This window comes from Cylas formicarius, unplaced genomic scaffold (genome assembly GCF_029955315.1).
Source record: "Cylas formicarius isolate icCylForm1 unplaced genomic scaffold, icCylForm1.1 PGA_scaffold_10__41_contigs__length_53128322, whole genome shotgun sequence".
NCBI classification, from domain to species: domain Eukaryota; kingdom Metazoa; phylum Arthropoda; class Insecta; order Coleoptera; family Brentidae; genus Cylas; species Cylas formicarius.
In genome coordinates, this window is record NW_026844214.1 from 32674133 (window position 1) to 32689080 (window position 14948).

At 34.0% G+C, this 14948-nt stretch overlaps 1 protein-coding gene across 1 annotated transcript in view; it reads right to left on the minus strand.

Moving 5' to 3' along the window:
- Positions 1 to 5290: 5290 nt before the first annotated feature.
- The window catches only part of LOC132708591 (RING finger protein nhl-1-like), a 38165-nt gene continuing 28507 nt past the window's right edge, over positions 5291 to 14948 (minus strand). Inside the window, exons 6-9 of the mRNA XM_060681000.1 lie at positions 13677 to 13894; positions 11623 to 11772; positions 9731 to 10085; positions 5291 to 5602 (exon numbers count right to left, since the gene is read on the minus strand). Coding sequence (XP_060536983.1) covers positions 5318 to 5602; positions 9731 to 10085; positions 11623 to 11772; positions 13677 to 13894 — 1008 coding nt within the window. The 3' untranslated portion in view covers positions 5291 to 5317. The remainder of the gene's footprint in view (positions 5603 to 9730; positions 10086 to 11622; positions 11773 to 13676; positions 13895 to 14948) is intronic.

Below are 14948 nucleotides of genomic sequence, written 5' to 3' on the forward strand. Positions count from 1 at the left end.
TTTTTTTTATTAATGGTAATCGAAGGTAATTTTAACCTTAAATTAATTGTATCATTTTTCTGTGTACTGAAATATTCCTTTTTTATATTTTATGTTAACCATGCATTGTTGGGGTATTATTAATGGAGGTTGATTAATTAGTTGAATTGTATTTTGATTAGGACAGGAGAAGGAAACCTTTTCTTCTAAATATGGAATGAGGATAATAGAGTTATCTTATAGTTGCCTAGTTGAAGTATTATTATAATAGATAGATGTGATTGAACAATGATCATTTTTAAGATTTATAGAATTAATTACACAAGGTTCGTCTTTATTAGGTTGGGTTTTTATAACATAAAGATATTTATTCTACTTTTACACATTTTTGCCCTGTATTAAAGAAGTCTTTCGGGTTTATTAGAACATAGGCATTTTTAAGGATTACTATCTGTTTATTTATAGGAATTGGGTATACACAATAGAGTGTATAAGGTAAATTTGAAATTATTGGTAAAGTAATGTCGAATATTATTAATTCATTCTTTCGAATTACATCGGCATGTGCGACTTCATAATACTTTGTTTAATTATCAAAAGGGATTTTATTTTTCTTGCTCCACCTTTAGTTCATTATATTTAAGAATACTATGGTATACCTACTTCAGAAAAGTTAATTGCTGTTTGTATGTTATTATATAATTCATTTATTATATGAAGATTACTTTCCATATTATTTAAGATAATATTTAGATGAGTAACGGTAGAGGTTTTCAATATTTTCATGGATAAATCATTTATTCTTTCCTGTAGTGCTTTTGATTTATTTTAATATTTTTAAGGATCATTTGAGTAGTTATTGTATCTTGTTGTAACGAAAACTGGTTTTCCTGTAACATTTTAATATAGTTATCATATCTTTCCCCATCGTCTGCATCTAACGTACCATTGAGATATTTGTGAACTTTTCCTATTATATTAAGTATCTTCGTTTGCGTCTTTTAGGTAATGTATAATGTTTTATGAATTCGTCAATTATCTTAGTATGATAACGCAGATCATGAGTCCGATTTGTCAAAAGGTCCCGTGACGATGAGGTTAGATTACTTATTGTATTATTCATATTAAGTAGTGTTAGCTTTATTTTACTCACACAGTTTTTTATTTTAGTAATGGTAATAGATATGATGGTACCCATTTACAATATAGCTTATTCCTTGATTAACCGTCAATAGCGGGTTAGTTAGTTTTTCAATACGATACTGTCCGGAATCCGGACTCGTCGTGACGTGCCGGGGTCCGAGCGGGATCAAAGGGTTTTTTGCGTCGGGCCGTCTCAAAGCGTTACGGTTAATTTAATACCATCGGTGCAGTGGTGGCTCGTTACACTCTCCCCCCTGGTTTCGAACTCGGCTCGAGGAGGAACCAGATATCTTCTTGTTCTTCTTTAGTAGTCGTCCTCATCTTTTCAAGCTAACGACTGGTTGCTCGTCCTCAGCGAAATTTACAGGAGTTAACGAGGAGACATGATACACTCCTAGGGTCTTCTCCAAATCTGGCAACTTCATAAGTGGTGGGTGATACAACTCTGATTATTTCGTAGGGACCATCTCGTTTCGGGGAAAATTTGGCTGTCACTCCTTTGGCATGCGTCTTAACCCAAACTCTGCCTTTTAATTGAAAAGTTGGCGGGTTTGTTCTTCTCGAATCAGCATACTGCTTCTGTCGATCCTGGTTCTTTTCGTGGCTTTCTTTAGCTTCATTCCATGTCCTTGCAATTTTCTGGCGATATGGGGTGATTTGTGGTACGAAATTGTCCGTATTTGCTATTACGCGGAAATCTTTGTTGATGTCATCGAGGGTCCTTAATTCTCTCCCAAAGGTGAGGTAAGTAGCAGATTGATTAGTTGCTTCATTGCATGCGCTGTTCATAGCGAATCTGATCGTCGCCAGTTTCTCGGGCCATGAACCATGGTCTTCTTTAACAAGCATTGCTAGTCTTGGTTTGAGATCTCTGTTTTTCATTTCAACCATATTTGCTGATGCGTGGAACGATGCTATGAGCGTTTCCTTGATGTCTAGTGTATAGCATACTTGTTGCATGACGGCTGACACAAACTGTACACCGTTATCGCTGATCACTTTTCTAGGCAAACCATACCGGGAAAATACTTCGTCGATGAGAGTCCGTGCGCATTCTTCGGCGGTGGCTTTCTTTAAGGCAAATAACTCAACCCACTTTGATGAGTTGTCTTCGAGAGCCTTTTCCCTCTCATGGCTAGGGACAACCAGTTGAGCTTCTTCTTCCTCTTCTTCTGAAGAATACGTGTACAGAACTCCCTGAGATAGTAGATATCCACGGACTGTCCATCGTGTAATATCTTCTCAATTTGTTGATTCGAAACTCTTGATTATTTTTTCGAGTTCCGCGTCTTTTAGCTGTTCTTTTCTTATTTCTTCGGCGCTAAGATGCGGCAGTTCGATCGTTACCATGCCGATATCGCAAGTCCTTTGTTCATCATGTGTGCAAGGCGGTCGCGATAGGGTATCTGCTACCATGTTCCGTTTGCCCGGTAAATATTCAATCTTTACGTCATAACCTTGAATTTGCAAAGCCCGCGCTAGACGTCCTGTGGGTGATTTTAGATTGAGTAACCATCTCAAAGGTTGATGTTCGGTTTTCACTACGATAGATACTACTGCTAAAGATTCCCTTTCTGAAGTGGAGTAGTTCCTTTCGGCAGATGAGCGATGATGGCGATTGGTGGATGGTTTCCCGTGTTGATATAATGTCGAGCGTAAGGGGTTGGTTCTCCCCCCAGACTGAAGGTATTATTTCGTTCTGTCAAGAGTTGATTTAGGTGCCCTCTCTGTTCATCTGTGGACATTACTTCCTGGTCTGATCGCAAATGTTCCAACGATAATGCTTCAATTACCCTATTTGATAGCAGTGGTGATGAACTCTCATAGTCCAATTGGAATTTCGCATCTGGCTGATCAGCAGAAGTCCATTCTTCATTGTCAAGATCAAAACTAAGCTTCATATCTTTCAAAAAATCGATTCCGAAAATTGTTCTTCTTCCGTTCAAGTCTACTTCTACGGACGTTGTGAGCATTTGAGTCTTCTTGCTTTGTCCGTCCGCTAGCTTTACTGAAATTTCTTCTTTGCAAAACTGTTGACTTTTTTCCAGCAATACCTTGTAGAGCGTACTACCAGCAACACTTTGTTTGGCTGCCGTATCAACAATTCCCTGCCCAATGATTTTGACTAGAAGTACCGTGGACGGTGGACTAATCAGTGTGTCTACTGACGAAAAATCAACGGAGGCAGTCTCCACTGGCTTACATTCCGGACATTTTGATCGAACAAATTCTGGCTTTCCACAACCGTAACACGTTATGGGTGTAGTTGCAGTGATGAGTGCTGCTGATGCAAATGATTGCGAACTCTTTTAAGATGCGGTCGCTGTTTGCATGTTTTGCTTTGACGGAGCATTTTCATTAACATGTTTTGACTGTAATTTGCGACACTCGTCTTTTGAATGACTGATATTTTTACAATATTGGCAACGAACGCGCTTAAAATTGTCACAAAGTTCACGATCGAAAGTTTCTTCAACTAACCGCGCTTGTTTAAGTAGGTCAGTGAATGTTGCGATTTTATCGCGAGGAATCTTTTCCCGAATTTTTCTGTTTAACAAGGCGTACACCAGGTCGAGTTGAACATCTTCACTTAAAGTATTCGGTGGTAGCTGACCTAAAATCGAACGAGATTTGCACACGAAAACGTCGGTCGGCGTAGTAGAATCTTGTTCTTTTGCAAATAATTCGCGGTAAACACGATGTGGTGGTTTTTGAGGACCAAAAGTTGTTCTTAATAACCCTAAAGCTTCATTCCAATCAAAAACTGTGCGTTTTACACTTTGGTACCACTTCGCAGCGAAACCATCGAACAACATCGGAAGTCCTTTCAAAGCTTTTCCGTCAGAAATTTGTACGCAGTCATTATAGATTGAAATCGCGTCTATGAAAGCATTTACGTCAGAGTCTTTTAAACCATCGAACCGAGATGAACATGGCGAGAAGTTTCCTGAAAATGTCGGAGCACTAGATACTTGCGTTTGTGAATTTACGGTTAAGTTCTTGAAACTGAGCTTCACTTAACGTTACGTGTGCGTGTGTGCATGTGTGTGTGTGTGTATGTGTGTGTGTGTGTGTGTGTGTGTGTGTGTGTGTGTGTGTGTGTGTGTGTGTGTGTGTGTGTGTGTGTGTGTGTGTGTGTGTGTGTGTGTGTGTGTGTGAAAAATCCTTGAAAACCGGTGAAACTCACGTAAAATTTCGGAAATCTAACCTCTTTCGAGAAACAAGTTGGAGCGCCAATGTAAGAGAACGGGGCCCTCTCGGGGTAAAGTGGGTAGCACGAAAACACGGAACAGACTTCTTACTAATTTTCAACAATTAGTTTCAAAAGGAATGATCAAAATGCGTGAATAAATGAAAATAAAACTTCGCGTCCGTCGCGTAGCGTGACGTGCCGGGGTCCGAGCGGGATCAAAGGGTCTTTTGCGTCGGGCCGTCCCAAGGCGTTGCGGTTAATTTAATACCAACGGTGCAGTGGTGGTTAGTTACAAGGTTAATTGTACTTCTGCTTTCGGATGTCAGCTTAACTTTTTAATTTTCTGAAGGTTATTAAATCTCCTAATTCGTAATCTGTGCGATTTCATTACTTGTTTTGGATCTCTATTGGTACGGATAACGATTGTATTGGTTTCATCTTCTTCTTCTATCCAAAGTAGGAAAAATGTGATCACTAGCTTTTTTTTGTTCATTTAATAATTCATTGTTATTGAGCATACTAGCGTTTTTGAAAGTAGCTTGGTTTATTTTAAAGCTTCTTTTTAATTCTCTACTTATTAAACATTCATGCTCATTTTTTACAATTTATTTTGCTCTTAATGACAAGTAATTTGGACGCGACATTACGGAAAAATTATTCAAATACTCGTAATAAGCTTTTCAGAAACATACGGTAAAACGGGTTATTCCACACTTCCACTGATATCAGCCGATACGTGGTCAGCATCTACTTGACACTCCTGTCTTGTCTCTCACCCATGAATAAATTATTGGTTTTTGGGTTTAACCATTAACAATAGGTATGAAGGTCGTAATTTATATTTGCGATGGTCTGTTCTTTCTGCATAAATATTTTAAATTCTGCAGTTATTTTGTGAAAGATTTTGCTAAAATAAAACAGTCGAATTCGTTTTTAAAATTCTTTGTTTATAAGTACATAAATGAATTACATATTAACAATAAAAACATTACAATAGGCTTGTTAAAAAATTCTAAGGTTGCGCGATTTAATATCAGTAGCGATAACGTTTAGGTCTGGTGTTATTAAAATTCCGGATACCCACTTAAATCCACCTTTGGTTCCAAAAATTTTCACAACTGTTCCGTCCGGTTTGAATACTTGTATCCTCGCGTTACCAGAATCACCCACAAAAATAAAGCCCAACTGGTCCACAGCTACCACTTCTGCGTATCTGAACTGTCCTGGATTGCTACCAAATGAACCAAACTCGCTAAGGAATTCACCATTTCGATTGAATATTTTGACCTAAAATACAAGTTTTCTTTGAAAAAAGTTTGGCCGCGATTCTCCTTATTCCTTATTCTTTCTTCGCAACTGTATGTTTGTGTTTTAGTGTTTACTTAACTCAAAGACAGTTCACCAGTGACATATGAAAGAGTATTTAAAATTGGAAGAAAACGAAATTAAAAATTGGCAAAAAAAAAAAAAAAACAAAAACGTATTTAGTATCCACAAAATAAAAAAAAAGATCGTTGTAAGAAACAAATAATAATTTATCTCTGTCAAGTATTTAAGGGACGCGGTTTGTTTTTTAAGAGAATGGGTTTCACCACAGGTTTTAAAAAATAATTACACACGTTTCCATCTAGTACGAGGCAATCTGTGATTGAATCTGATGATGAATCATGCAAGGATATATATATATATATATATATATATATATATATATATATATATATATATATATATATATATATATATATATATATATATATATATATATATATATATATATATGTATGTATATATATATATATATATATATATATATATATATATATATATATATATATATATATATATATATATATATATATATATATATATATACAGGGTTTTTCACTTAAAACTCCGCACGCCAATAACCCCAAAACGAAAAGAAATATTTAATTTATGTAAAAAGTAGTCAAAGTGTGGGGTCAAGTTGATATTTCCTAAAGTTTAAAAAATTCGACGCCTGCAAAGAGCTAGGCGTCGCGACGCGTCGAAAAATTATTCGATTGCAGAGACTTTGGAAATACGCGGATACAAAAGTACATATTATTTAAAAACTTTTTTGTTATTTACTCAAACTTATTTACTTTACCCGTTTCTAAGTTATACCGATTTAAGGTAAACATTTCTTGATTAATAAAAAATGTGATTAACGCTTATTTTTACAAGTATGCCATGAATGTTAGTTACTATGGCAACCATTGTTATCGCAGTTGTTTTAAGTGCAATTACAAAGAACAGATTTCAACTATTTTAGTATGATTTTATTTATTATTTTTTATCGATTTAGTTCTGATAACATGATGAATAAATGAAAAAACAGTAAAATACCTACAAGTTAATAACCAAAATTATTATTGCAATTAACTACATAATAAGACATTTCAAAAATTTTGTTCAAAATTATGTCCATCTGCTCGAACACAACTATCAAAAACTTTTAACAGATTAGCTTGGGTCACTTGTAGGAGAGTCCTTCTTGTGATAGCGGCACACGCTGCACTAATTTTGTTAATGAGATCAGTCATATCTTCGGTAGGTTCTTCATAGATAACGTTTTTTAGGTAGCCCCAAAGAAAATAATCTGGTGGTGTAATGTCCGGGGACCTCGCCGGCCACCTTACCGGTCAATTATTACCAAACCATCTATTGGGATATTCTCGGTTCAAATACCTCGTTACTATTTGGGCATTATGTGCAGGCGCTCCATCCTGCTGTAGCCACATATTCATTCTAGTGTCAAGAGGCACTTCTTCTAATAGTTCCGGAAGTGTAGTTTGAAGAAATCTTAAATAGCGATCTGCATTTAAAGTTCCTTCGTAAAAGTAAGGTCCAATAAGGAATCCATTTAATATGCCGCACCAAACATTGATACTAAAAATTCGTTGGTTACCTATTTCTGTAATCCAACGAGGATGGTTTTCGGACCAAAAACGACAGTTGTGTCTATTAACGATTCCATTATTTTGAAATCGACTTTCGTCGCTCCATAAAATTTTCGAGAGAATATTTGCATCTTGGCTATACAAATCGGACAATGTCGCTAAGAAATACATTCTTCTAGCATAATCGCCTGGTTCTAGTTTATGAACTAGTTTATTTTTGTACGGGTGAAAAGAGTTTCTATGTAGAATTCTCCACAAAGAACTTATGGTAACACCGGTATTTTCTTTTATCTCTGATAGGGATATCTTGGGGCCGTCCTGTTCCTATCTCTTTTAGGTTTTATGAAGCTGCCATATTCCCTTAAGTTTTTACATAAACTTGAAAAGGTTTTTGCATCGGGGACTCTTCTATGCGGATAACGCCGTGCGTAAACTCTTTTTGCTTCTCTACAATTGCATCTGCATTCTCCAAACACCAGTAACATGTCTACTTTTTCCTCATTGCTAAATTGCACCATTTTCACATAATAATTCTTAGTTTTTTTTAAACCGAACTAATTTGGATATTTCTTGTGACAAAATGTAACAATTTTTTGATACAGCAATAACAACTTACGTTTGTAATTGCACTTAAAACAACTGCGATGACATTGGTTGCCATAGTAACTAACATTCATGGGTAAAAATAAGCGTTAATCACATTTTTTATTAATCAAGAAATGTTTACTTTAAATCGGTATAACTTAGAAACGGGTAAAGTAAATAAGTTTGAGTAAATAACAAAAAAGTTTTTAAATAATATGTACTTTTGTATGCGCGTATTTCCAAAGTCTCTGCAATCGAATAATTTTTCGACGCGTCGCGACGCCCAGCTCTTTGCAGGCATCGAATTTTTTAAACTTTGGGAAATATCTACTTGACCCCACACTTTGACTACTTTTTACATAAATTAAATATTTCTTTTCGTTTTGGACTTATTGGCGTGCGGAGTTTTAAGTGAAAAACCCTGTATATATATATATATATATATATATATATATATATATATATATATATATATATATATATATATATATATATATATATGAGGATTCTGGTAGCAAAATAGATTTTCATTTCAACACATTCATGTACATAACAAATAATAGTTGCAAAGCCCAAACAGCATTTTGCGAGTTATTGAAATTAAGTTTTCGTAAAAGTTTGGAAAGTTGGCCCAACACCACAAAAGTTGAGAATTAAAATTTTATTACAAATATGATATTTTGGGTTTCTTTAAATCTTTATGGAAGATAATAAAAATGATGCGGGCATTTTTAAAGCGTTTTGATTACGAAATTATCTTCTTTGCAAAATGATTTGTGTATAGCAGAATATAAAATGGAGACTCAAGTTGAATGGCCTGTTGCTGTTGTTGATTTGCTTCGATAAAATAAAGGTGAGCTTTGTAAAACAAATGATAACATTTTACCTTTCTCAGAAGTCAATTTTCATTAACTATTTCTAGTCAGAAGAAAAGAACTTGCTGACAAAGATTCGGAAGAAAAATAGATTCGAGTGGTCCAAAGAACACACATGGTCTCCAAATCAATGAAACTCCATAATTTGAAGTGATGAAGCCTGATTTGAAGTATGCTTTGGTGATAATAGAGGTCGTGTCATAAGAACTAAAAAAGAAATGTTTCAGAATGATCATCTTATAAAAAAAAATTAAGTTTCGGGCTGCTGGTATGATTTGGGGACCTATGTCAGCAAGTGGAGTCGGAGAGTTACATTTTGAGGAACATATTATAAATGTTGATAAATATTTTAATGCTTAGTGCTTAAAATAACCTAAAACCTCAAATTAAATAAATTCATCTAAACAATCTCTTCCAACAAGATGGTGCCGCTTGCCATACCGCTTAAAAAATAAAAGATTGGATGTTAAAAAACAATATTCCAGTTTTAAAATAGACTTCGAGTGGTTCAGATCTATCGCCGATTGAAACCTTGTGGCATATCATGAAGAAAAAGCTCTGATAGAATACCGCAAGGACCTTTCCAGAATTACGAAACCATCTCCAAGAAATTTGGTACACCAGATGACTACCAAACATTAGTTGAGACTATGCCAAGACGTATCAAAGCAGTAATCAGTCGAAAAGACGATGTGACACAGAAGTAATTTGCTGATATTTGGTTTCGTTGGTTCGTAGTTTTTAATCAGTTTTTAAAATACTTAAGATATTTTTTTCTCTACTACAAGAAATTGTAGTATTTTAAGCTAATACTAAATAAAAATATCGAATGTTATCAGAAATACGTTATGGTTTTTAATACGTGATTGCTAATATAACAAATTTAATAGAAAAATGAAATTTTAATAGCTGGGCCAACATCACTGAGACATGGTTCGTACACAAATTGCTCATTTGATCTTCTCTATGATTTAATGCATTTCATTACAATTTTCACAGCTGAGTGTTTTGTTCGTCTCCTAGCTTTACCGTACCCTGTTGTTCCCCGAATCCATAACAACGATTTTGCCGCCGTGAATGGCCACGCTTGTCGGAAAATTAAGACAAAACGTTCCACTTGAGGGTCCAATAATGTTAACTTTTTCTCCGGATTCCGGATCCACTACCAAAACTCTGTCATTTCCCGTGTCGCATACCAAAATTTCTTCGTCTGGTCCCATCGCGATACCTTCCGGACTGCGGAGTTTTTGATTACAAATGTTCCTCAAGTATACTCCATCGCTTGAGAATACGTGAATGCAGTGTTTCCACTTATCCGTGACAAAAGTCTCCTTCCGCTGAGCAGAAAATGTCACTCCGACCGGACAAATCATGTTGGCGTTGTATAATCTGTTTAAAATAGAACAAGTTCGGTTAATTCTGAAAATTTGCCTTAGTCCAAGTTAAGTTGAAATGTCGGTCAAATCAAAATCTATATTAATGAAAGTCGCATTTGAAGAATAACTTAATCGAAATTCTTTAGACAGTGAACGACCAAATTATGAAACAAATTCTTTAAACATTGTATATCAAGAAAAATACTAACACATGTCGATCACAATTTTTTTTCCGTAAATAGAAAATATACAGTGTGGGTCAAAAAGTATATGTCGATAAGTTCTTTTTTTAAATAGAATACCATTTTTTTTTAAATCGATTTTCGAAGTCTGTGTCTTTTTATGGTAAAAGAATAAGAAATTTAATTTTGGAATGAACAGTAAAGAAAGTGAATATGGTACATCTTAATGAAAGCGAATTTAAATTTAAATTTGTATTGGATATGGAGACAAAACGAAAACTCAAGAAGAAGTCTGTAATTTGTTTATCGCAAAATATCCAGACCTGTTACAGTGAGTGAGTAAAATTGAGAGAAAATTTATGGAAACTGTATATCACCAACAAAATCATACCCAATATTTTTCAGAAAGAATCAACTTGTATCATATAAATTGACTCGCTTTATTGAAGTATTTTACTTTCCCATAATTGGGCTCCCAGAATAGTCCTCCATAGTAGCACGCCTTGAATGCAGTGGCTGTAAGGACATTAAAAATTGTTGCTAATTAGGCCGCTATGATATTTTCGTATGCCCTTAAATTTGACACACTAAGCTGTACTTTAAGTCATTTTCCTTCTTTTTCTCTGACAATTTAACGGGAGCTGAGCATATTTCCAGAAAATACTGACGTAAAAATGTCACATCCGACCTTAGAGCTATCGAATTCACGATCTGTCAGTGGCCATGTTGGTTATTGAACTCTGCTAGTTCTCATTTCAAATAACAGGTCTTATTGATTGAAAAATAAATGGTTAAATACCGCGCATGCTCAAATTGAATGCCTCTTCTCAACATTTTTGTAATGTCCATTTTAAAAGTATTATCAGCATAGGCAGCGTCTCTAGATAGTAGTATAGATATCTATATGAAGCTAACATACGACGTATGAATTTTTTTGCTTCTGGGTCAAATGGTGGATGAGAAATTAAATGGACTACAAAAATATTTGTAATTTATATCAAATAACGAAATTTGTATTTGTTATTGTGTGTAACGTTCCCCTTTAATTTCGTTTATCTTTATAAACCGTACACAATATAAAAATTATAATAAATATAAATAACGACTTTATAAATTAAAACTAAATTCTTTCAATAAAGTTTTTGCTTAGTTTGCTTAGCTGCTATCATCATCCTCAGCTATCCATCCATCGTCGGACGTACGCCTCCCCTAAGCATTGCCACTCCTTTCTATCCTGCGCATGCCACATCCAATTGTTGCTGCTATAGCAAAAATAATTCGTGCAAAATCTGAATTATTTCTATTTCTCATAAATTGGGACACATATCTCTGGGGATTAATAATATGCGGATATTAGTTTATACTCACCTCGTATTTAATTTGAATTTATTTTTGTCTATTATTAAAACGTCGTGACTATCAGTAGCGGCAATAAAAAGTTTTGAATCGTCCCATGGAGGCACACCAATTCCTGCAGGTCTAGGACATTTCGTCCAGAGAAGTTTTGGAGTGAACGATCTGAAACAGATTGTGGCTAATATAAAAAGAAAATTAAAACTTCATAAATCAATTATTAAAAATTAATTATCGTTCGATTAGATTTTATTTGTTTTTTTTACATTTATACATTTTACATTTTATACATTGTTGCTTTTTACAAAACTTCTGGATTCCTCTGCATCGGTTTTTGCTTAGTCGAAATTGCTGACGAAGCTCGGTTTTTCAGTTTCAGTCAAGTTCTGAAGAAGCCAACAGGATGATTGGCGAAACGTCAGCAATTTCGACCAAGCAAAAACCGACGCAGGAGGAATCCAGAAGTTTTGTAAAAAGCATTACAGTAGCCTGTGGAAGTTTCTTTGAAAAATTTATACATTGTTTTTAATATTTTTAATATTTTTTTTATCTTAAAATTTGGAGTCACAATATACAGGTAGTATATAGGTATACATATTTAAGTTTTAAACTTAAGTCTAAATGATGATTTTTATGGACAAAACAATATTCGATAAAGAAAGCTCTAATAAACATACGACATGTTTTTTGTAGTTTATATTATCCGTTCATACATCTTGAATGTGAAAAAAATAAATATGTTTTTTTTTTTATTGTGATAAACTATTTTACAATTTGAATTTGCAGGCCAGACAGAAAATGTCAAGTATCTTTGCTTTAGCCGTAATATTAACGCCCCTGCTTTACGCGCTTCGGTTCGACATCACCACGCTATTTGAGACAAAAGATGTAACTTATGAAATGCGTTTCGACTAAATTCAAGCTTCGAGTGATTGACGGACATTCCGATCTCTCTGCACATATATTTGCTGCTAGGCATATAAAACCTCACAACGCGGAAATCTAGTTGAATCATTTAATCGTAGTATTCTGTGCATTTATCAATGGTTATATTCTAGATTTCCTTTCCTTATTTCTGAGAATAGTTTTCGTTCTCGGTAACACATATCAGTGCCGTTTTAATTTTGCTAATTTCAAAAAATAGTTTATTTGTTGTATTATAAAAAACTGATTTCCGATTTTAATTTTAGTAATGTAATGTAAAGTTATTCTAGGTTTTTGTTCCTTGTCAATAAAGTAAAAATTTTATTGGGCGAACTTTTTAAATGTATAGAATGTTTATAGATGTGGCATGCAGAGTTATATACCAGATGTCCCAGTAACGACAGCGAGGTGCGGTATTAGGGAAACGGACGGGGTATCGCAAATAGCCCCAGTAGCCATGGTTTAAGAGTTAACAGTTAATAAATTTAGTTGGTCTCTAACAATCGATCAGTAGTAACCAAGTCAGTGATTTAACCTAGTTTTCAATGAAAAAATAAATGATAATGCTGAATATTGGAAAATAGATAAGGATATCAAAAAAAATGTTGTAAAAGAAATAACGATATATACCTTTAACATTTTATTTTGATTTTAAATATCATTTGACATCCTAAATAATAAATCAACGTTTTATTTGGTAAATTTTGGATATCAACCCATTAATAATGACCCGTTAACTTTCATTCATATTTTAACTTAGAATACAGATATTGAGTTAGCCAAGATAAGCAATCGCAATCGCAAAACGATAGGAAGAGTTTTTTTTTAAGAAATTCAAGTATAATAAAATATACTGAGCCTTTTTGAAATTACGGATATTTATTTCTTAAAATATTCCAGCATCCTAACCACTTTCCCTGAAAAAATATTTGAAATTCGTCTCGACTTTAAAATAGCACTTAACGTATTTTTAAAAATCAAGTTAGTGAAAATAATTTGCAGGATTTTCTCTGGACCCATTTAGTTAATAATTATTTTTTTCAAATTTCTAGTACCGCCCGTACTTCGCTGCTCTTACTGGTACTCCGGCATATTAAGTGCGATAAATAATATAGGTCAATAAACATCTAAAACTGTATACTTACTTTGATCTGTAATACTTGACTAACGAGTCAATACTTTCAAATGGATTAGTTATCGTCGCCACAACTTCCTGCTCTTCTTCCTCGCCGTTATATACCGCTTCTGTACATTGCTCTAATTTGAAAGTTAAGGGATCAAACGTAATGCGGGTTTCGCCGAAATAATTAACCTGTTCCAATAGTTTTGAAGTTTGTTTGTGTAGATCTAAGTACGTTGAAACCTTTAACATGGTAAAACAATTTTTTTAATGCATTAAATTAATTAACTATTAATATTGTTATTTATATTATACCTTGAATATAGTAAAACCTTAGATTATATATTCTTGGAAATATACAGGGTAGCTCTTTCTTGCTTAACAAGTTTTTGGTTTTATTTACGTCAAATTGATTATGCGACTCTAGAAATTGACCAGTTATATAAGAGTGCTAAGAATATTTGAGCACAAATATATAAAATTAAGCGAATTAATTATTGGCGGAATATTAAGAATATTGTTTAATTAAAGGTATAAAGATAACAACATTGGGACTTGCTTCCGATATAACTGAAAGTGCCACGAAATTTGAGGTCTTTGGATTTTTACCTCTAGAGCGTAAATTTTGAATAATTTTCGCTATTTTTAATTCTGTGATATATACGGAAGCAACAAAATGGCAATTAATAAGATGGAAATGGAATTATCCCAACTTTTTTGAAATAGGACATATGATTTTGTTATTCTACATTTTCTAATTTAATGTGATGTAATATGAAATCAAGACACAATGTTTTTTGCTCAAACACTTAATAAACTCTAGTTTTATTGGCGCAATGAACCTTCGTGGTACGTCTGGATTTAAAGTAGTTGCACCGTCAATACAATTCAATAATTTATCTCTATTTTGTACAAGCCTAGAAGTACACTAGTTCTTTTATAGAGCGACGGAGTGTAAAATCCAAGTGCTACAAATCGGGTAATCTGGATGAGGTCTTTAACGTCTTTGAACTAAAATAGAACCAACAATATGTCAAACTTGGTCAAAATGAATGCTAACTAAAAAGAACTTTGGGGTTCGATTGATGTTTGACAGAAAATACGAAATAGCAAACAAACTCTTGAAAATATTTATAGAGAAAGGCATAGTCAATCGATGTAGAATTAGATTTGAACTTGAATTATAATTGCATTCTAAAAAACGAAGTTTTGAGTCTTTAGAACTCAGGAACGCAAGAAGACTGAAAGCTTGCTGGAATTTAATTTTTCCCTGTGTACAACATTATGGCCGAAAGTA